Below are 23,730 nucleotides of genomic sequence, written 5' to 3' on the forward strand. Positions count from 1 at the left end.
TAATCTCGAAAGCCGTCCACGCTGTGCCTGTGGATTTATAAGTGGCGTGCAGGCTTTATCCGACCATACATTAATAAATAACGTTAATTGATATCAATGTAATCGCATCCATCGCATGTATATCGAGTCAAAGACCCGATCAAGATCATCTGTTTCTAGATTTGCTCCGGGACACACCTGTTTACTTTCCCCAGCAGTTTATTCATTCAAAGGCGCGCATAACCAAGCACCCCCTGTTGTTTAAGTACCAAACGCCCCCAACCGCTATCACCCCCCTATAGTTTAAACCCTTAACCAATCGCAGGACCCGGGGGGCGTAGGCCAACGGCAGTCCCCGTGGACTGAGAATTACTTCATTCTTAAACTCGATTTTCCCCCAGTGGGAAAAAAAGCGCCCGTTTTACGCATCGAGCCAGCATCCAGTCAGTAGTACGACAGCCAGCGCGGATCGCATCCTCGTCTTGCCGTCGCATTACAAGAGAGCGAGGAGCGAACAGAGCAGTACGAGGGACCTGCGCGCAAGAGGAGGCGTTTACGCGCGCTATAGAGCTTGTGGTGCTGAAACGCGCTCAGTCGCGCCGGCGAGCGGAGCCCCGCTGATCAGGAGAAACGGAGATTTTTTTTTGTTGTTATCACCCCTACACGGAGGATTTACTCCAAACACTTGGATTGATTCGAGACCCGCGCGTTGAAGCCGCTTCATCCGAACACGATTCTGGTTGGGAAATATTAACCGAACAACGAGAGAAAGTTCTAAACTTTAAAGAGACAACCGGCATTGATGCTTAGACTGTATTCGGATGGCAGTAAAGACTTCCAGCTCTCAGAGCTGAGGTTAACGTAATCTGCTGTGTTTAATTTTTTTTTTACCCAATTCAAGAGGTGGGCGAGGACCAGCTTCCACATCCAGTCCAGCCGGAGCTTCCGAGCGCACACTTTCAATCTGGACTGCAGGACAAGTGTCGAAGACTCCGGAAAGATGTTGACGTTTTACATCGCATTGTGCCTTTTAGGAACAGGTAAGGCGTTTGCTTTTAGTTCAGTAACTATTCTGAGGACGGGATCGGATGTTTGCGTACTACTTAGCGCTGCGTCAACCCAATCGCGGTAAGGTTCCCGATCGTTGAGCACGCTCCGTTTCGAAGTTAACGCGGTGGGTTTTTAGGTGTGTCGTAATTGCGTTTTGTGAAATATGAGGTCCTAGCGAGACCGTGTCGATATATCGGGCGAGTGGCACTGCGCCAAATGCAAACAAGGCTAATTTGGAAATTAAACTTGTCCAATACAGGCGTGTACTCCAGCATAATGCAGCTGCTGATGATATACTGCACGCTACAGAAAAGTACCGCGGCGGCGCCGATCGAGGTACAGTGATGGTACGGTAGCTACAGAACACTGAAATGTGCGCATTTGCATACTTCTGCAATGCAATGAATGACTCCGAAACACGAGTGCCGTAGTCTTTTGGTATTTGGTGCATTTATGTTTATAAACTCATTTTGTGTGAATATGAGGAATTATTCTGGCACGCGGAAAACTTGATCGCGTAGCTATCCCTATATGGTGTGTGTTAAGGATTGAATAGATGTGCTTTGGGAACTTTTTGTTGTTGTTGTTGTTGTTGTTGTTGTTGTTGTTTGATGCAATCGCGAGAGCATCAGTACATGGAACAAGTGGCTGAGTTTCTGACTGATCATACATTATAACCTCACCGGACTGGAGGCTGTAGCCTACTGTACATGACAGAATTGGGGTCCAGTGCCCCATTTAGTGAGATCATCCAAACAAGACGAAAAGTTGATGGAAGTATGGTGTGACCACGATAATGGCTATCAGCTAACACCCTTCTGGGGGTTTGAAAAGTGTGTTAAAAGCCTCAGAGGTCTACTGCATAGTCTAAGAGATGTGCTGATCACAGTCTCCAAAACAGAAGAAACACCTCTTAATAATTTCACAGCCAACGCCATCAGGAAGGCACAATCTCCTCTCTCAAACGGAATAATTTAACAGCATTAAATAAATATAAATGGTGCCGGGCAGAGGTGCGACATTTCTCGATACAGTCTAAGGGGAGCCGGGAACGCGCGCGATCTGAAAGATTATGCTCGTCGCAGTGTTGATTTATTCATTATTTTGTACTTTATGTAGTAGTGGCCGCGGGCATTTCTCGCTGTCCTGATAATGCGAGTATGAATGAGCTGGCTATCGCTTGCTGCACTCAGTGCGCTGCCTCTTTGTTTCTGACAGAGACTAGCGGCGCTGCGAAGAAGGGTTGGGAGCGAGGCACTGTTTCCACTCTTTAAAAAGAGCGAATGATTTGATAGATTTGGAGGATCCCATTAAGGGTTCTCGAACACGCGTTTTCACGCTCGCCGTACTACAGACCCACAGTGCGATGAGCGCGGTCTGACTCCCGAGCGAATGACTCTCGCGAACAGGTTCTTTTTAGTGACTCGTAAACTTAAATTGAGATCAGTGTTGTCCGATTCTTTACAGGACGGGTCTCACGAGAAGGTCCGTTTAAGTGACCCACAAACACTAAACGCCAAAGCCAAGCGTGATTCCCGAACGGACGACTCGTATTTGAGTGACAAAAAAAGGCAGAGTGACTGTTCTTGTTCAATTTCAGAACAATTGACTCTTATGAGCCGGTTCTTTGCAGTGAATCAAACACAGTAATAGCGAATACTGATTCAACCTGGCTAAACTGTTATTGTCCTACTAAAAATGAAGCAAGATCTGTTATTGTGTCATGTTTAGACTTAGGCTAGCTTCTGTAAGTTGTAGGTATTTAGGTTAAGATGACAAAAGTCACAAGTCATTAAAATGTTTTTTTTAATATATATATATATATATATATATATATATATATATATATATATATATATATATATATATATATATATATAGATAGATAATGAGTTGTTGAAGTGATTTTGTTTAATTCTGGAATTATCCCATTATTTGGCAGGGCAATATGATTGGCATTCCCTTCCGAACTTGTATTTTCTAGAAAATATGTTAACTATTTATTGTCATCACTCGACATTGCGAAATGGGTGAAAGCTTGTTATTGCACAACAACACGCAATTTGAATTATTTTCAAACATAAAGAAGGCATGTCTCTCTTTGCACAGTCTATGAGGATTGTTTTCTACAGTGTTGCATTCAAAAGCACAGTGCTCTTAGTACACTCCTAAGTAGTTGTCGGGGCCCGGTGTTCAAATTTGCGCTGTTTATTTCACACCAAAGGCGGCGCTACATTTTGCATATTCTGTATGCTTTGAGAGAGGCTGATTCATTTGCGGAGTAGTACAGCATCCTCGAGCCTGGCCTATTTTTACAGTGCGTCTGTTGTTTCCACGCCTTTTAACAAATATTTTATTCATTGGGTGTATTATTAACGCCGGCTTTGATTCAGCTCTAGATAAAGGCTTCAAAATCCCCCGGCCCCCTCAGATCCAAAAGTGTTTCTTCTCCCAATTAACGGCGTAACCTCAAGCGAGGCAAAGCGCTTTCGGTCGGCGCTCCAGTAAACGAATTAAAAACAAATGTTTATTGGCGGTTAAGCTGCGCTTTCTGTCTGTCTCTTTGATAAATGAGGCCGCTGTATTGACACGGATGGAGGCGGTAATTAAATTTAAATGTTGAATCTAAATGCCTAGCACCATCACAAACTTAGAAGGAAAATATAGGCGGAAATGTTAATAAAATGCCTGCCTGGTTCGCAAATAGGTCCTAAATTTGTAATAATCATAGCATAAAAGTAGAGTACGCTTCAGTTCAGCACAACAACAGAGGTTTATCTGAGGATATGCTATCAATTTTCCTTTATAACAGCTATTTGTTGACTTTTATATGGACTTTCGAATGCATTTCAGGGGAATATATTTGTTGACTATTAAGCTTTTGATTTGGACTTTGCAACTCATTTAGGAGTAAAATATGACCCCGGTTGCACTCTAGATGTTTTTCCCATTATTAAGTGGGTGTGTAAGTTAGACAGAAGGAGGGGGCAGAGGGAAGAATAGGATGTAGCAGAGCAATTCTTTGACAGACTGGTGGCAGCTGCTTTGGGAGGAGCAGAGAGGCTCCCGGACGGCCTGAACCACTCATCTCACCTGACATCTATACAAGCAGCACGCCACACTCTGAAAAACCACCACCAGCTCACATCTGACTCACCAGCTCCCTCTCTGAATAATGGTTTATAGATAGATAGCACAGAGAGAGAGAGAGAGAGAGAGAGAGAGAGAGAGATTGTCCTGGTTCACATAAACACATATGCTTCCTTACACGCTCGCCCAGACATATACACACCCGAACGTAGGTGCAAACACACATCTCCTTTATCTCTTGGGCTCCCTCTTGTTTGTCTTCTCTGTCTGTCTTTCTCTCACTCCCTCCCTCTCTCTCTTGCGCACACACACACACACACAATTTCAGAGTGTCTGACAAGACGAAGGCTCAGAACTTGTAGCAAAGAGCAGGGTTTGAAGCAGAGAACATGACAGAGTCTTGAAGAGACCAGCCCCTAGTGCCAGATATTCATGTGCATGCCCTTACCAAAGCTCCGCCGCTTCTTTCTCCCAGCCATAATTTGCTTTCTCGGAATGTCCCTCAGTGTCCCAGTGGAATTCTGTTGCTCTGTGCCATCAGTATTCCAAGTAATCTCTAGCACTGTGCTTTTTTTTGAAACCTTTGGCATGGGGTTGGCATGTCCCATAAGACAGCGTTCAAAGGAAGCGTGTTAAGATCATAAGACTTTCGCCTACTGCTTCCTTCCTCTCTAGTCCTTTTGCCTTGTAAAGAGCAAAAGAAATACATAACCGACTATCCCTTTGTGCATTTTTATTTGAATGTTTTTTATCATTTTGTTTCCTAACGCACTTTCACTCACATACTTAATTTCTTTACAGCTTCACAGTGTTGAGCATCAGTATCAGCAAGGTGGACGATTGAATATATTGATCATGCATCAAGGCATTAAATATAATATTTGTGTAACAACCTGCCTAAAAATGAGCACATACGCATTTTGTGTCGTCACAGTCGATTTATAAATATCCAATTGTTTTAACATATGATTCTGTCTCAATACAAATAATAATTACTATCATTAAGTACTTTCTTAGTTATGCCTAAGGCTGACTCAAATTTGCTCTAGACCATTAGGCACCATAATGGTGGCTGGGAAGCCTGTCTGAAACCAGTTCCTTTAGTTGGTGCCTTCAACTGCTGTCTGTTAAGTAATTGACTGACTGGGCAGCAAGGCTGTTGGCTTCGGTTTCAGACTCAGCCACACACATGTAAACACTCCAACAAACAGCTTTGCAGACTTGATGTCTTAGCTGGCTCCATTAGAGGGACAGATAGTTTGACCCGCACACGGGGCCTCCCATTAGTGGTGAGGACTGCTGGGTGCTGAGATTGAGTGGGGTTGCATGGTGGTATTTCTGGCCATGTGGCTCTCTGGGTTTGTTTTAGGAGCCTTCTGTATTATGCATGAGCTGAATGTCTTAGGAGACTGTATTGGCATTGGAAAAGGCTGTTTTTGTGTATATGTGTGTGTGTGTGTGTGTGTTGCTAAGAGGCTTAATGTAAAGGTGTGTAATATGAGGTTATGTGTCCACTGTCATGATCATAAAATGTTGGCATAATAATACAGTGAATTAGTGTCATTATTTCTCTTTTCCCCTTACTCTACTTGCTTGCTCTTTTCTGTGGAAGCCAGTTTCTGATTTAATGCAAGATAACGTTTAAGATAATAAATAGTCGCTCTGTGACATACAAAGTTGCAATTATAAGAAGAAAGTGACAACTGATAGATATATAGTTGCAAATACGAAATCCCATCGCGAGGGGAAATCCCATTTTCTTTTAACTGTGAGGCAGAAATGGGCTACCATATTTCAGCTGTTTTTTCTTATTGAAAAGGAGTAGAAAAGTTGGAAGCGAGCAAGTTCAGTGATGAGTGTGCGAGCGTTTGAGTTCGAGAGAGTCAGTGTGTGACACACACGATTCACAATAGCGCCGATGCAGCAGAATCTGTCTGGTGCAGGAAGACTGCTGCATTATTTAGGAGATGCTCGTATGGCATAGATATGGATGAGTTTTGGCCTGCTTTGATTCGCTTGCACTCTGCAGACCGGAGCGAGATGGACTGGCTGCGAGCGGTTGAGTGCTCTGGGCTCTTTTACAGGGAGAGGTTGGCGCTCGGAGACAAATTCAACATAAAGGTCAGTTTTGTTTACAGCAGAGAGCAAATCGCGAGATTTTCTCCCCAGACAACATTCTAGAGTACGAATTTTATATGTGTTGCTGGGATTGATGTCGAGAATGACATTCAAGTTTGTGAATAGGACTAAGGGGATCAGGATTATGCTATAGCTTCTCTGTATAGTAAAAAAAAGGAAAAACACTCATTGCAGGTAAACAAAAATCAGCAAGTTAACCTTTCCAATACCTCCTGTGGAGAGAAGGCCACAAATCCTTGTTTTCCATATTTCCCGCGGCCTCATTTGCCAGTCATAGCGTTCAAACCGTGCTCCTGATGACACATACAGCTGTTAGGTTAGGGGGGTCTTGAAACAATGGCTCGCTCTGTTTTCTCTCTGAGACATGCTACACACAGCCGCATTGTCTAATTATCTTTCACAGACATAAGACAGCGACCCTGGGGTCTCACCCACGTTTTCCGCAGCTTTCCACCCCCCGAGCAGACGCGCGCACTCAGGCAAATATTGAGGAGAATTAGTGGAATAGAGAAAGCAAATGAGAAGGTTTTGGAGGGAAAGGCTGTAATCAGCTTGCCCATGCAGGAGCACACAGATAAAGAACTTGGCATTGCGTTCAGGGGGGCTTTTGTTATCAGCTGTCAGTGTCTCCAGCTCGCATGCCTAATGGCAGAGCCCAGAGGAGAGGTGGCCAGTTGTTCCTCACTCTGGGACAAGGCCATCTCCTCCATCTCCATTGTTTTTTCAGCCCCTCTCTTCCTCTCGCCTCGTCTCCGTCCACCCACATCCTCACCTCATTTTCCTTGGGCGGAAAGACGAGCGAGTGGACAAAGAGGAATTGTGCTGACTTCTTCCTCTGGAGGAGAAAATGAAAAAGAGGGCAATGATGTCATCGGAGGTCTTCAGTTACATTAAAACGGACAGTTTGTTTTCCAAGGCCGGGAGTGACTCTTAGAGCGGAATTTTATCGGCTGCATCCACATCCCTTGGGATTCCTGTCAACAATGGAGTTTTTTTTCACGAGAGTGTGTTTATCCTGATGATGAGATACAGTAGGCTGTACGGTCAGATAATCACTGATATTTGCATACAGTAGAAAAAAGAGGGTGTTTACTGCTGACGTTACTCTCTGATCACAAAGGGGTAAGGCTCAGCAGCCTGAGTTAATTTGGAGAAAATCATTAAAACAATGCCTAAGGAAGGAGACACAATTTCAAACACTCATTTCCTATTTTTAGAAGCACTTTGCTTGCATTTTTTTCTCCCAAAATGCGAAAAGTGTCACTCGTTACTGGGGAAAATGTATCACAATTTGGTGCGAACAGGAGCAAGGAAGTGTTTTGACACAGGCGTGCGTAGAATGAGCTGGGATTTGGTAGAGCGCACACCGGCTCCTATTTTACTATCACCTCCAGTCCTCCAAGACAAAATTTCATATCTCCTGCTGTGACACAGAAAGCAACAGTAAATTGAAATTTATCTACCATGTTGCTGCAATATCTGGCCTCATATTATCCTCTCGGGCCGATATCCCTAAGCCCGGTCTTAAAGATGGCCCTGATAGGAGAGGATGTTTTCTGCGGTTGAAAAAAATCCAATTCTGCTATGAAAACTGTTCATTAATTTTATCTGTCTGTTTATTTATTGAATATTAGATTTTTTTGTGTGTTCGTGTTTGGGGGAAAATGCTGTACTGCAAATCATCGAGCGAGATTCGCGATTATGCTCCATTATTGTCTGTTGTAAGGTTTGTTCTTATGGATTAATGCATACATTCATAGATGTTCAGAATGACCGACAGCTAGAAGTAATTGATTGTTTCTCTCGCACACACACACAGTTGAAGGGTGTGCCAAAGGGGCAGCTGAGATGAGTGTCTCGTGGTTAAAGCTGCATGCCCTTTGTAGGGTGATTAGTCAAAGCCTGACTGCTTAATTAACGATTACTCCATCACAGAAGACATTGTGTGCCTGAGAGAGACAGAAAAGCTCTCAAGAAAGCCACAGTCTGATTGTAATATTGTGTGCGATGCTTTAGGATCAGACTTTGCCCCTGATATTCAGTTTAAAGCGTTTCACCCGATCCAGTACACTGCAGTCAAAGTCATTTTAGGTTTTGACACAATGTCAAATTGTGCAGGCCTGTTTTTATTTGTAAAATGTTTTGAGCTCATGAATTCTGTAAAGAAGGTTCTGCAGCTTTTAGATGCATGCAGTAAAGCTGTTGGTTAGTTTATCTGTTCTGTTCTATCTACGAAAATTATTTTATGGAGTATTTCATACTGATGTGGTAATTATAGTCATATAGTCTTTGTCATCCATGCGCTAGCAGAACACAAATTTCCGTTCCTCTAACGCTGTCTAGATTCTGTATCAGCACAGGATCTTATACCTGCTTCCATTATGAGATAGCATCATATTAAGCAACAGATCTCAGCTCAGCACAGCCCTACTTGAGCCTTTGGCATAAAGACTGTCATGCAGACAGGAAGACCCTCATTATCAGCTATTTGTGAGCTCATTCTCTCTCTTTCTCCCCATCTGTCTGTCTCTCTCATTCTCTGTCGCACACACTCACATCCCTTAACCAAATAGTTTCGTTCTTCCTCTCTGGAAACCCCAGTGGAATGTCCGCGCAAATATTGTGATTGTGAGCTCGACCGTTAACCATAATACTCCACACCGGAGAGAAGACCTCACTCAACCTCCCCCACCACACCAGGGTTGAAAGGCATCTCTGTTTAGCTTTCAGACAGCTGGGCAAGAAATCGAGGAAGGCATGTTACTCTCCCCACCGTCTTTCTTGTTCTTGATTGCTGGGATATTACGGCATGGCTTTGAACGCCACAGTAGGAGGTCGAGGGAGAAGCTGGCCAATTTGCTATCAAGTGAGGCTTGTCAGTCTAGGAGCGTCAAACAAACTTTCTGCCGTCACTCATGTGTCCAAACATGGTAATTTTATCGAGCGATCCAAAGTTATCTGAAGCAAGCCGGTGCCTTTGGAAAATAGAAGGGCGATCAAATGATTTAGAAGGTAGAAAGGATGGCAGCAAAGAAAGCGAGAGAACCATTTAGGCAAGGTGCGGAAGGCTCAGGAGTCCAAGCGGCTTGACAAAGTGGAAGAGAGGAAAAGAGGGGGGTCAAACAGATTAACTTCCAGCATCTTAGCTCTGAAGGTAATGGATATCCTTGTACTGGTGTGAAGGAACCCCTTCATCTGTTCTCCCAGTTTAAAAGTTGGAAACACAGTAACAAAGACATACCAGATGAAAAGTGACTGTCTGACACAGGAGACTGGATAGGGCAGTTGGAGACACCTGGGGGCAATGATGAAGCCGTAACAAAGAAGACAAGCTTTGAATGCACAGGTTGGCCAGAGATGGGTGGATGAAAGGGAAAGCACAGGAGGGGGGGTAGTAGTGTTGATGGGTTGAATTTGATACACAGCCTCTTTCAGACGATGAGGTAATGTCAGGCAGTGCCCCTGGACCTTCCTGATTGATGCATTCTAGCCGCTCTACTGCTGTGGGAGGGCTGTAACGGATTACAGCACCGAACCCTGCACAGAGAAAGACAGAGAAACCTCTAATGGTCTGTGACTATTGTCTGGATGAGGCGTCCAAACCTGCAGTTCTCTGCGGAGTTGAAGAGGAAGTTCTCTCTCACACACACACACACACACAGGGACAGGTACACATCGAAAAGAGCTTCCTCAGCGTTGTTGCGCAGGATATTGGCTGTTTACTTTTGAAATTCTCTCCCTGGTTCTGGCTTGCTGTAAACACTGGTGTGGGGTGCTTGTCAGTCACAGATAAGGACAGAGATAAATAGGAGAGGGAGGGAGCGAGATCGAAGACAAAGAGCCCAAGAAACAAAGAGAGACAAAGGGAAAGAGAAGTTGCTTGCTAAACATAATGTCTCTTGGAGTGAATAATGAGTCTGTATGGACAGATGAAGCCTAAAAAAGTGATCAGATGCTTACATTAGCTGAGCTTTTTAGAACTTTACCAAGCCGCCTCACAAAGTGGCACTTTTTATGCACTTGCATGAATAAATATGCCTATTATGCAGATTAGAATGGAATAGGCTCCACAGTCCCACAATACTTCAATCTACTCGGTTGAAAAGATCTGCTTAGGCTAGCATGAGTTTTTGTGATGGTGGTATATATAGGCATACTGCTCACCAGCAAAATTTGGCTAGTAGTACTGATAGACCAACATGATCTAAAATATATCATGCTAAGCAGCTTTGCTAGCGAGGTATCCATTATGCAGTGTGATCCAGAGCATTATTTGTACCCGGTGTTGTCATCCTTTTTTCAGAGAAGAACATATCCTTGTTTTGTGCTACTTGCATAAATGAAAAAGCATAATAGGACAAATACATAAATAAGAAAAGCCATCAAGCAGGCAAGAAAGTGTGGGCTGGCTCATGTGCAAAGGATAGAATGAGAAAACAGGAATAAAAGGTTTGATGCTAATGCAAACTGCTTGGTACTTTACCTCAAGCCACTTGTTTTTGCTTTCTTCTCGAATGGATTGTGTATGTTACCGAGGTGTGACAAAAACAGCCTCACCAGTGTGCTGAGAAAAAGATGCATTGGTATTGGAGGACACAGCGGGTCTTCCAGCTCTGGGCTCCAGGCTGACTTTGTGCACAGCAGGCTGCTTAGTTTCAAGCATTCCCAAACAGGGCCACCTCAGAGCAGGTGAAAGAACAAGAGACGTGTTCCTGCTTGGAACCGCACTTCTCTGGGTTCCTCTCACTTACAACAACAGGCGGAGCGAGATACTCACGTGCCTGAAGATACGGGTTCAGCTTTCTCTGTGAGCTGCATCCCACTGCGAGGAGGTTTAGTGATGATTTATGAAGCCCTCTAGAAAACAGCACAAATATGAAAGGTTGTCATACGATACTGACATCTCGCCTCCAAAGTCAATGTTTTGCTGAGTTTTGGTGGAGCTGCAGCTTTGAGAAAGCTTGTTTAGATATGAAGGGATTTCAGGAATTTATGGGAGCTTTTTTAAGGGAATATTTCCCTTTTGAGCTACTAGCATGGCTAAATAAAGCAAAAAAAGTGTACTTTTATTATAATGAAAACCTTACTGTTCAACAAGTAGTTTAATTTATTAGCTATATTAATCAGAATTTTTTTCCCTCTTTCGATTAATATGGTTACGGCTGTATCAGTTTGGCACATTAATATAGAAGATCTAATGTAGTATACTTGACACTTCACCAAGTTCAGCCTGGAAAACATACTGACCGATTATACGTAAGTTGCCATACTTAAAAGCTTTTGCATTTTTTCTAATGGAAATTCATAGAGAATAGGCATGTTTTGGATGGTTGAATGTTCTTGCTAAGTCACTTATAGATCCACAAGATACCCAGAAAGTATATAACACCATAAAACCACAGAATAAAAGTGGTATTTTGTCTGTTTCCAGTTTTTAAAACGAATCTGGAGAAGTACAAATAGATTATCAATAAGAACACTGCTATTTGCTCTAAGGTAAATTAATTGTACTAACTTACAGTCTTTCTTTTAACATCATTTTCTATATTGATTCAGGTCATTGTAGTACAATAGTAACTTGAGAGTTCACATACGGCAGTAAATGTGTGCTGTTCACTGATGTTATCAGTTGTAATCATGATCAAATGAGGGTTTAAGCTTTTAAGCTGTTTGTAAGACGTATTTGCCTCAGTCAAGGTTTCTTTTTGTAATGTGGGCTTTTTTAAAGAAAAAAGGTTTTGCTATGTTTTTGTTCCTAAAATCTGTCAATCAAGTACAATTTTTAAATCCCTTTATGAGTACATATTACTCGATTAAATCCACAGAGATTTCCAGTTTGCTCCTATGTGATGTTCTACAATGTTTCTGCAAGTTAGCAGCAGTAACCAAGAGGGCCAGAGTTTGACGAAGGGTCAGTTCGATTTTGGAATTTTAACAATTCATTTTGTAAAAAGGTTAACGGGTCTTGGCAGTGTTCTGATTAATGTGGACATTGGTTAAGTGTAGAAACTGGTGCAGGGGTGTGTCTGATGTCTTCACTTTTTCACTCAGCTTGTTGAGAGGAGGTGATGGATAGGCTTCTAATGGACCCCCTCAATCACAAGCTACTTAAGCGGGCTGATCAGTAACAGTGAGCAAAGAGGCCAACCCAAGCCCCCTTTCAACTGAGCCACAGGGAGGTTCAGAGATCATCCATGCTAGCGATTAGCCCTGTAACAGTCCTTACGCTGCAAGCTTTCGCTCAATTACCAGGCATCTGAGAAATCTATGGTCCAAACTCACCATGAAAGAGTCTTGAATTGTCAGCCAAAACCTTAAAAGGCTCTGTTAAAGCTGAGTCTTTTGTCCCAGTGTGATGCGTTAGCTCGGTACGAAACCTCTTTTGTTTTGCTAATGTTATTAATGGGCTCATTTAAGTGTAAAAGCAAAGCAGATTCAACTCGGTAGGGAAAAAAGAAAGCATTTTTTTCTTTTTATATTCAATTTATATTGCACAAAGGTGTTTGTGCTGTGGGCATGTCAGTGTGAAGGTGTGAAGTGTACTTATTTGTCGGTGGAAGCTTTCTGAGAGTTTGTTGCCATCACTGATTTTTATAAAACACTAGAGTTTAATGTGGGATGAACTCATTAGCCAGGTTCCTTAGAGCCAAGCAAAGAATTCACAAATATTAGTAGAAGGTGGGGTCTCTCCTCTCAAAAAAAACCTCTTCAGCTCTCCCTTTTGTCTCTGTCTCTCCCTGTGATTCAGTGTATCCTGTTAGCAAGTGCCAGCTTCATCGAATACCCATAACACAAGTCAGTGTGTGTATTTTCACACCAATTAACAGCTCTCTTTTGGTGCCTGCTGAGGTGATGATGGCCTGTTTCTGGCCAGGCGCATGGTGTTTGTGTGTATTTGGATTGTTTTTTTTTCTAGAGGCACAGAGAGAAAGATTTTTCTATATTCCTTAGTTAGCAGTATAATTAGTAGCTGTAGAACATTGTCGGCCTGAAAAAGAGAGAGCCAACAGGTCCAATGAACGTCTCTGAGTTTTCAAATAGAGTTCTCTCAGTCTTCGCAAGTCCACCATTGGCTGACTTGCTCTTTGTCAAATTAACGGCCTACTTTGTGCCGTTCACAATCTGCCCCTTAAGAGGTAAAAACTCCTCCATTGGCCAGGAGTTGAGTGGTCATTAATATCAGGCTGGTCCTCATTGGCACAAATGGCAATGCTGGAGAAAAATGATTCTGTCCAGCCTTCTTCCTTTCTTACCCTCTCTCGCTCACACTATCTTTCTTTTGGCTCTCGAAGCCAAACCAGCATCCCCTCCTCTCTTGCACTCTCAATCTAGATAATTCAATCTGTCCAATATCAAATAATCGCCTCCATTTTTTCGGCCCATTTTAACCTTATCACTGGCGCTGCCTCCTCAGGGGACCGAGTCTTGTTTCACCTTGTTAAGAGAGAGAGAAAGAGAGAGAGAGCGAGAGAGAGAGAGAGAGAGAGAGAGAGGTGCCTAAGAGCGATAACCTGGGATAGGGGTGAAACGAGGCGGGTGTCGAATAGTTCTCTAAGGAGCAGGAAGTGAAGACTGTTTGTTGTTCTCACAATGTGAACGAGTGGGCAAATAGGCTAAGTCTGAAATAGTCGGAGCAAGGGTCACGAAAAAAGAAAAAATGTCAAATGTAAAGCATGAGAAATGCTTCTATGGGATTGTGAACACTGGAGCCCCTCTGTGTCCCATAGTCCTTTTTAACACTCTGTCTTGACACTTAATTAAAATCCAATAAGGTTTTCGCCTAGTGGCCATTGTTCTCAACCTTTGTTTACCTTCTCTAGCAGCACTGCTAGCAGCTTAATCTTGCAAGAAAGTGGGGTTCATAGGTTAAGACCAGAATCTGGTCGGCACCCTGAGTGAGAAAGGGTGGGGGACGTCTTTTCCCTCATCTTTCTGCTCTTTGTGTTGCGTCTCTCTCTTTCCCTTTCTTTTCCTCATTTCCCCAGGAACCTAATCCGTAAGCTTGATTGTTCTAAGCTGATTTCAAGCTTGCCCCTGGGAGGAGATGGGCTTTTGGAGTTGGTTTTAATTAAGATTTAAAGGAAGCCTCCCTCAAGAAGGAAGATTGAGTGGTTTCTCCGGATGGAGGGATGAGAGTGGACAAGAGGAGGTGGAACAGATTGCCCGGCAAAACAAAAAACAAAAATGCAGAGAAGGAAGTTATTCATTAGGGAAGAGAGAAAGATATTTTACAAATATACAATTTTATGTCTGTTGAATTATAATGGGTTATGTAGAGGATGCATTCATTCACACTTCAGATTAGTTTTCCCCTTTTCTTTTTACTTTTGTTTCTGTTGGAGTGAAACCCTTTCTTTCTCCTTATTCATCTTACAAGAACTGCTGGAGTGGAAAAGCTAAATAATCCTTTTTCCCCTCCCAAATATCGGAATCTATAGAGATTGATTTGGGCTTCCTAAGATCCAAACCCATATCCTGTAAAGATGTCACTGGAACACTGCCGAGCTGCAGGCAAGCAATCTCCAGATTATCTAGATGTTGTAATGATCAATAGCGTCACCTTATGCACCCTTTTTCCACTGAAATGGTGCTGAGGCTGGAGCCAGTACCCGGTAAAACTTATAGTTTCAGAAATGAATCGATATGGATTTAACATTTAACATTAACTTGATTTGAACCGAGGTATATAGATAGACGGACCCCGAAATAATTTATTATTATAATTATAATAATATTATATTATATTATAATTTATTAATAATTATATTAATATATTTGATGTTGCAATTAGAAATAATTTAGTTTAATAAATATTGATTACTATTATTAATTTAAAATTTGTATCTAGAAAAATAAAGTGACTAGAGTAGTTGTACAGCCCCAAACTATTAAATATGAGGTGTTCGGTTTGAATTGTTTTTTTTTTTTTTTAGATTAGCAGAATAGATGTGTCAGTTAAACATGAGAAATGAATTAAGAGTACATACCGCACTTGTTTACCAGCCTATGAAGAAGCCCAGGAACTGAGCCTTACCTGCTAATAAAGCTTTGTTTATGTAATCTTTAAAGCGGTCATGGCGTCTGGTGCGTAAATCATGATTTGGATCCGTTGGTGTCCTGGTCGTGACCGTACAGGGAATTAGATTCCTACAGAGTGGAAAGTCTGTATGCATGTGTGTGTATGTGTGTGTGTGTGGCTTTGTTCATCTCTTTCTGTCTTTCTCTGCTCTTGCCTATCTTTCGTTCTCTCACACACTCTTTCTTCTCTTTCTCTCCCTCTGTCTCTCTGGATAATGGGCTTGAACACAGGTGGCCATGTCCCTTCGATGGACACCCCCAGACGTCCTTGTTAGACACTTAATTAAAAGCCTTATCACAGGAAAACACGCTGAGACATTCCAATATGGGCCTGGGCATCAGAGATACTGCCACAACCAGACAGCGTCCATCTATTACTGCTGTCTGCTTAACTGTCCAGCCAAACAGAGTGTGTGTGTGTGTGTGTGTGTTAAAGCATAAAAGAATAAGGAGTTTGCATGCAAAATAAGAAATTGTGCAAGTTGTTTTAGGATAGATAAAGAGTGAACAACGTTTTCCTGGTATTAACATCTATTTTTGGAGATTTGTTTGAAACATGAAATTGCTAAAAGACAGGTGTAAATAGGATCCAGGAACATTTTGATGTTGTCTTTGAAAAAAAAAAAACTGATGACTGATGAACAGTCCACATCTTTTTATTCCTTTCTTCGCATTTTAGCTGCAAGTTATTAGCAGGTGTAGACAGCAACGTGTCTCAGCTGACCACTTATGACTGGATTGCTTAAGAATGATTTTAAAAAACAGGTGTGAACAGGGCTAGGTAGAAGGTGGTTTTTCAACACAGCATGGCTGATGCAACAAATGTGCTTTTAGAGCTTACGACAGTAGGGGAAAAAAAATCCCTAACGAAAGGAAGACAATGAAGTGTTTAAGTTAATCACGCCACTAGCTGAGTTAGGCACACTAGGTGTTAAAAGAAGAGTGGGGAGGTCAAGTGTCCCTCCCACTGCATTCTTCAGCAGCGCTAGGCAGGGACCAGCACACAGGGACCATATGTCCCAAACTCTAGTCAATGATCCACCCCAAACGGATGGGACAAAGCCCTTTTCACTCAATTGAGACCGGGGAAATCTGCAATTCCACACTGGCAGCATAGCACCAGTCAACAAGAAGATAGTGAAAAGGAGGAGGACAGGGAAAGAGGGAGAAAGAGAGAGCATGAGAGGGACTTGGCATTTTCCATCACATTAACTAGGAACAATCCTGCCAAACAGCCTTGAGGCGCCTTCTCTTTTTTTCTCGACTTCTTCTGTAGGTTGCCCGGTTCCAAAGCCCCCAGGAGACTCTCTTCAAAAGCTCAGTGTCCATTCCTCTTGCTCAGATGCTCAGCTAATAATGCCACAGCCAAAGCATAGAGATCTATATCTCTGGCTATCACAAAGCAAGTTCTCTTATGTTTAAGCTGGGTCTTGTGCACTGGGGAGTTGAAGGTTTACGGGGCACGTCATATTTTTTAAAAGGCCACAACAAACCTACCCAATCATAAAATAACAGTCAGGTGGCACATCCTGGTGTGAAGGTGCGCTCCGATGGGGGGTAGTCTTAGGGAAAGAAAGAAGGGAGAGAGATAAAGAAAGCTTAGCAAAGACATGGAGAGGCCAGAGCGGCACTGTAAAGTGCACGGGGTTCCTGGGGGAGAAATAGATCAGGCATGTATTCTGGCGCTGCAGCGATTAATATCAGCGGTGGAAAAAAGGTCAAACTTGACTGGAAAACGCTACAGTATATCATTGTTACTGGCACGGCCCACATTTCATACATCACGCCATGCTGTGCTGCCTCGACTCTCCCGTCGCTGGTCTCGCAGCCACAGCCCACGCCAAGTATTATCAAAGATTGATAGAGTGTCCTAGTTAACTGGGGAGGGTGTAGGAAGTTGGAAGGAGGGATGAAGTGGGAAAGGAAGATTTGCCACCTCTGCGCTTCAGGGTTACAACTTGTTGTCTTGTTGAAACACGATGGCACCAATCAGTGAAAACGAATGTGCGGATGTCACATTTTTGGCTAGAACTAACATTAAGAAGTCACATTTTGGCTAAAACTAATACTTTGTTGTCTGGATAACACAATGATAGGATTTTTTTTACGATTTGTGTGTGGCTACGTTCACAATCTCTCCCTCATCCTCATCTTCCCTTTTCTCTTGTTCAGAGTGCTTGCTTAATAATTAATTGATTTATTAGTTCTCTCATTAATCATTCATTCATTAATCAGGGCCAGATTTTTCCAGAGGAAGTGGTTCAATCCGTAAAGACAAAAAAAAAAAAATCCTGACTTCACATTTCAGCCTAATTACGCTTCTTTGCTAATCACCACCAAAGAAATGGAGTTTCAGGAAATTACTTTTTTTCCCTCCCCTTCCTCCCTCCCTTTTCTCTTTTGCGCTAAGCAAGCCAGGATGTATTGAGGTCGGCAGGTAAGATTTTTTCAATCCTTTTTCTATCCTCTTTCGCCACCCGTTATTTTGTGTTCTGGAGGGTTTTAGTCATCAGTCATGTTAAAAGAACACTTTGAGTCCAGGCTAATCTGATGAACAAGAAAGTTCGGTCTTTAATTAAACTACCCAACCCCCTACCACCTTAATTTGATAGAGGAAGGAAATGCAGAATGTGGTGACTGAGAAAACCACAGACATTGATTAATCACGGTGGTTTTGAAGGCCGTCCGTGAGCATTGGTCAGCCCTTTCACTGGTGAAGAGGCAGCTCATTGTTTCAGCCGATGCCACCCTCCCTAGAGAGATGAAGGAGCTGTTTGTTTAATTGTATACTGTTACGTGATGTGGATAGAAGTCACCACCATATAGGTATCGCAAGAAAGGAAGCAAAACAGGACGAATGAAGCTAAAGGGAAATTTTTAATGGAACAGAAATTAAATCTCTCGTACATCAAAAACAAACCGGTGGCTTTCAAAAACAACATGGCCATGGCCAGTCTCTATTTTCGAGGAGAAAGAAAAAAAAAACATAAAATTAGAGAAAGCTTCAATAGAACTGCCAGCTCCACATTAACCTCCAAGCGGTAAAAAAAAGCACACACATTGAACAACTCTAACAAGGTATTCATTGAACCCATCTCTCTTTATTTTCCCATGCATGCACAGACTTCAATATGCCACTAACAACTGAGGTTACAGCTATTTTCCCTTTCTTCTCTGCATCTAGACCAATAAAGTGCATGGCACTCTTTGCTCTAATGAGATGCATACATTTACAACATCACTTCCTCATTAAAAAATAATAATAATAAAGACAGTATGAGGGAAAAAAAACGTATTAATTATGAAACCCACTTCCTCCTATCACAGAGAGCCACAGGGGCCTCCACTGGGCTCAATTAGGAAGTGTAGGCCACAAATCCCCAGACTAAATTAATTGACACCCCAGGGCATTAAGTCTAGCATCCCAATAGCTCAGTATAAGTGCTAGATTTCTTTGTTTTCATTTCATTTGCTTTTTGAAAGTGAGTGCAGGGCAGAGAGATCAACAAAGGCGAATAAGGGGGCACGTTTAAATGTGATCTTTTCATTGACTTTATGGATTTTTAATCATCTTGCCATATTTACAGTGTTGCTTTTTCTCAGTGTTGTTTACCCCGACTTCACAGCCAAAGGAATGAAACGAGAGTGCATATAAAAGCTTTGTTTATTTATTTATTAATTTGTCTTTATTGTCTTTATTTATTTTCCCTCACAGTGAATGAGGCCCATCAGAAGCGGACTGATTGTAGATGTTTCCATCTTTGTGGGGGCGTTGGTGCATACAGCTACCCACACATTTATGCAAAGAGCGCACAACGCTAATGATTTAAAAGCATACTAGATCTTAGATCATACTGTACGCTAAGCAACAGAGAGCAAGCGAGAGAGAGATAAAGTGCGATTGGTGCATGCTGTAAGAGAGAGAGAGAATTAGAGAAAGGCGGCACGGAAAGTAGATAAAGCAGAGTGAGAGAAGGGAGAGCAGCAGAAATAACCGTCTCCAGAAAATACCAGGAGACCTGCAGGAATGAAATGACAAGACTGGCTCAATCAACATCTTGTCAAGACAGTTGGCTGATGTGTAGAGACAATCTCATCCTCCCCCTCTTCCTTCCCTCTCTAGTTTTTTTTCTAACCAGCCTCTTTGTGTTCCTAGCGGAGAGCTTTCCGTCTGCGAGTAGAGGAGTTCTTAGACTCTGAAGTGGGAGAGTGAGAATGGGAACGCTGGAATAATGACACTTGGAAAAGTTCTGACACTCACCAGAGACGCGGCACAGCAGAGAGGAGTGCATGACAGACTCTGCTGCAAGTAGAGGACCTAAGCACCACACACACACACACACACTCGCGCATTTGTCTCTATTTATCGCCCTTCTTATCTGACCTGGTAGGGTTGATGCAATATGACGGTGTGGTCATTGTTGTCAGGCCGAGATTATAACTTTTTTTCCTCAAATCCTGGTGGTTAGGGGTATTCTGGGTGGTTGGCAGGTTGCTTTGGATGGTTTCTAGGTTATTACTTATTTAGACCCAGGTCTCTAGATGGTTTAGGTCCCTCCTTGCCAGTTTTGTCATTTGCCAAGTAAAACATCTGAAGTGCCCCTATTATGGATTTTTGAAAATAAACTTTCCTGCAGTATGTAACACAGCTGTAAGTGAATTAAAACATCCTGTAACATTCTAAATCTGAAAGTGTATATTATTGTCTCTCAAAAGAAAGAGTCCCAAGCTGTTTCATGTTGATGCCAAGAACGAAACAAAGGTCTGAGTGAAAATGCTAATTCATTCTTTGCCACTAGGTGCTGCTTTTGGAGCATTACAAAGGTCACAAACACTGCTTTACATGAAATCAACCAATCACTGAAGGCGTTTGGAAAAACGGAATAGTTAAACAAATCATTTGGGAGTTGGTAAAACAAAAAGGTAAAAAAAAATTTTTTATAAGAAACATATTATAAGAAAATTTATGTTTTTTTTTTTACCTTCCATGCATGTCAACTCCTTGTATGGGACTCCCAAAACCAAATTATTAACTTTTTCTTACCCATAATAGGGGCTCTTTAAGTCTGATCACCCAGAAAAGCAATTAGCACAACACTCATCAACAAGCCAAATGATTTGAGGGTTACACATTGCTTTCAATCAAATCTTCTGCAAAATGAACAAATGTAAATATAAATCATTTGTGTCCACAGCCGACAAATCCCAAACCCTAACTATGAGAAACTGCCTTAGCAAACACCACTAACAAGAGAATAAGACAGAGTGAGAAAAAACTGCAGGGTGAGATGCTTGATTATAGATTTCCTTCATTCCCTCTCAAAAAAAGCATGGGCTTGTTTGAGCCTTCTATCTGTCAGAAGCCTGCTCTTGCCTTCTCCACCCCTGCTGGAAGCTCTTATGTCCTATTCTCTGTTTTTTCTTGCCACTGCGGACCCCCCATCATCCCCGTTTCACTCTCTCTGTCGACAGGCTGACTTGAACCCCTGCAATTTTCATGCCGATAAATAGAGAAAGGACAGGGACAGGGAGGGTGTGAGCGAGGGACAGGGTGTCTGGAATGCGGAGAGAGGAGCAGAAACAGGCATGGAGAAGGCAAATCAACAATTTGTCACACCTTATGTAACTGTGAAAAGGGCCCTGCTCAGCATTGATGCCGGGGATCAGGCCTGGCTGACAGGAGAAAAGAGAGAGGGATGGAGGGAAAAGAAAAAGTGGGGGTTTACTAAAGGGATTGGAGGGGCTAGAAGAAGAGAGGGAAGGACAGAGGAAGAAGGTGTGATGGATGGATGAGCTGTATGCTCGTTTTGAAAAGGGTCTCGCACCGTGCCAGGATGCTTACAATAGACTGCCGACTGAATAAGAGGCTAGGAGGATTAAACCCCTGCAAACAGCTCTTAAAAAGCTGTTAGGCTGCAATTTAGACACAAAACAACACTGAAAGTGAGAAAGAAAGGGGGGAAGATGCGAGCGGAATGCGAGGCAGGAGATAAGGTGCAGAAGATGAGGCTGTGCGAACGGGAAAAGCAAGAATGAGGGAGAGAAGAAAGGAATGAAATGTGGCAGGTTCTGAAACTGCAGAAGCAAATACCAGTGGCCCTTGGCTCAGTTTGTTTGGACATTAGGTAGAGGAGACGGGTATGTTTACAAGGGAGACTGTTCAAATGCAGACTGCTACAAGGACTTTGGTATAACACATCTTCACATGTGCTTAAACTATTTCACACACGCACGCACAGAAACACACGCTCACCCTCCACAATGTGAATGAAACAATAGAGTCTACCCGCACCAAACAAAGGGATAATTCCATGGCGCAGAATGGAGCTCAGCTCTTTCCAGCTCGGGTTTAGTGGCCTTATCTGAAGCCGGCACAATGGATCGCTTTTAGCCAGCCCTGTTTATTTCCAGCAAGTTACTTTTTCACACTAGTTTTCTCTTTTTCCAATGCACTCATCCCCCCCTTTACCCTTCTTTCTCTCGTATTCCTGGCTCTCTCCTCTAGACAAGTCTTGCGCACAATGCTCAAGGTGCTGTTTGAACTTAATAGAAGAGCAGGCTACGAAAAGGGCGAATTGAACAATTCAGTGATTTCGGCTTTTCTGTTATTTACAGAAATTAATTTGATTGAGACTTCATCTTTGTCCAAATGCGGGGTGCTTGCATTTGTTAAAACGGTCCAACAGTGAAATGATGCACAGAAGTTTCTGGCGAGCAAAGCAGTGTCTGTCTATCTTTCTGTCTACATAGATTTTAGCATGATCATGAATCCATGTGAGCTGTAGTACTCTCGCGCTACATTTTCACTGTTTATAATCAGAGTTGTCAGAACAAACAGTGAAGAGGTTGAGGAAGGCTAAATATGGCTTGACATGGGATAAATATTCTGATTTATCTGCAACTGTGCCAGGGGCAAAACCAAGTGCCACACACACAAACATACAGTTTCACTAATACCATCAAGACTCCCCGCTGTCTCTAGCGAGGGTAGACCAGAGAGGGATCATTGCTAACATCTGTTCGTCCGTTCGTCCCAGTGAGGCAGAGTGCATGGCACTCTCCTCAGACGCATCCTGGGCTCTAAAAACAGCCTGGAGAAAGTAGGAGAGAGTGAGAGAAAAAAGCAAAGCTCTTTAATATGTCATGCTCAAGTCAGGCCCAGCTGCAGCTGCACTTAACGTGTGACAAAAAAAGACAAAGTCACTGTGTCAAAGTAGCAACTAAATGTGAGCCGCAATCCCCACAGCACGCCTGCCCTATTTACGCCACCACATGAACACACACTCCTCTCTGCTTCCATCCAGTGCCGTGAAATGATATTCCATTTTGAAAAAATCCGGATTAAAGTGTATCAGGCCAAGTGTGTTGTGACCTTGTTACTAGGGGAAGGGGGAACGCGTAAACACACAGGCACACACAGATGCCACACACTGTGGAGCAAATCACAACGTAGGTTTTAGAGACGGCTTTCTCGGTCTTATCCCACGCACCTCTTTATTTGTTATGGTACCTTATAATGACATTGCATGAGCCAGACAGCCATGTTAATACCAAGCCTTTTGTCTAACCTGCTCATTATGTAAGTACAATATTTATTACACTGTTTTTCCTTTACTCTCTATGAACTTTTGTTCATGCTAAATCACTTTTTCTTCTTTCCTTGAGGGCTTTCTAAGCATTCTAAAACCTCAAAAGAGTCTACCTTAAAGAAAGAAAAAGTAAATTCTCTCCCACCATTGCTGCTCGTCATCTCAACACCTCCTCCTTTTTATTTGTCTTTTTTCCCTTCTTTCATCCCTCTCTTCTCTGTCAGGAATGAACTCATGTAATTAAGCCGCTAACATGCCGTTAAAGAATTGGCTAATTCAGCAAGGAGGAATTATTCCAATTTGAAATGACTCATTAACCAGACGTGATATTTTGTTGAGCTTCTCTTGGAGCGAGATTTGGAGAGCACTGAATCACTCCCATGGTGTGAACTCGTTTTGCTGTATATGTGGGTGTGTGTGTGTTTGAATGTCTGCATGCGTTGCAAGGGTAATAAAGATGCTTTTGGTTTTGCTCATACGGCCTGGTGCGCGCATTGATACGGGTGCGTAACTTGTAAATGGGCCCGAATGCAAGCTGTGAATGTCTTGTGTGTGTGAGAGAGAGTGATTAAAGGCATGCACAGAGGCACAACTCAGTGAGGGGTCTAAAGAGGAACTATTGAATGTACAAAAGCCCTTAAACATCGGCTCATCCTGATGAATTATCACAGCTCGTAAACATTTAGATGCTGGGGCAAGATTCTTTAATTGCAATCGATGTTCATCCAGTACCTGATGCAAAAAGGAGAATCCCAGAAGCACAACACAATTACAGTATCTGTAAAAAGACTCAATATCTCATAAA

The 23,730-nt window shown here is 42.6% G+C and overlaps 1 protein-coding gene across 1 annotated transcript in view; it reads left to right on the plus strand.

The window, feature by feature from the left end:
* Positions 1–372: 372 nt before the first annotated feature.
* kirrel3l (kirre like nephrin family adhesion molecule 3, like) overlaps positions 373–23,730 on the plus strand; it is a 41,176-nt gene continuing 17,818 nt past the window's right edge. Inside the window, exon 1 of the mRNA XM_043258789.1 lies at positions 373–1,019. Coding sequence (XP_043114724.1) covers positions 980–1,019 — 40 coding nt within the window. The 5' untranslated portion in view covers positions 373–979. The remainder of the gene's footprint in view (positions 1,020–23,730) is intronic.

Source organism: Puntigrus tetrazona, chromosome 15, assembly GCF_018831695.1.
Source record: "Puntigrus tetrazona isolate hp1 chromosome 15, ASM1883169v1, whole genome shotgun sequence".
NCBI classification, from domain to species: Eukaryota; Metazoa; Chordata; class Actinopteri; order Cypriniformes; family Cyprinidae; genus Puntigrus; species Puntigrus tetrazona.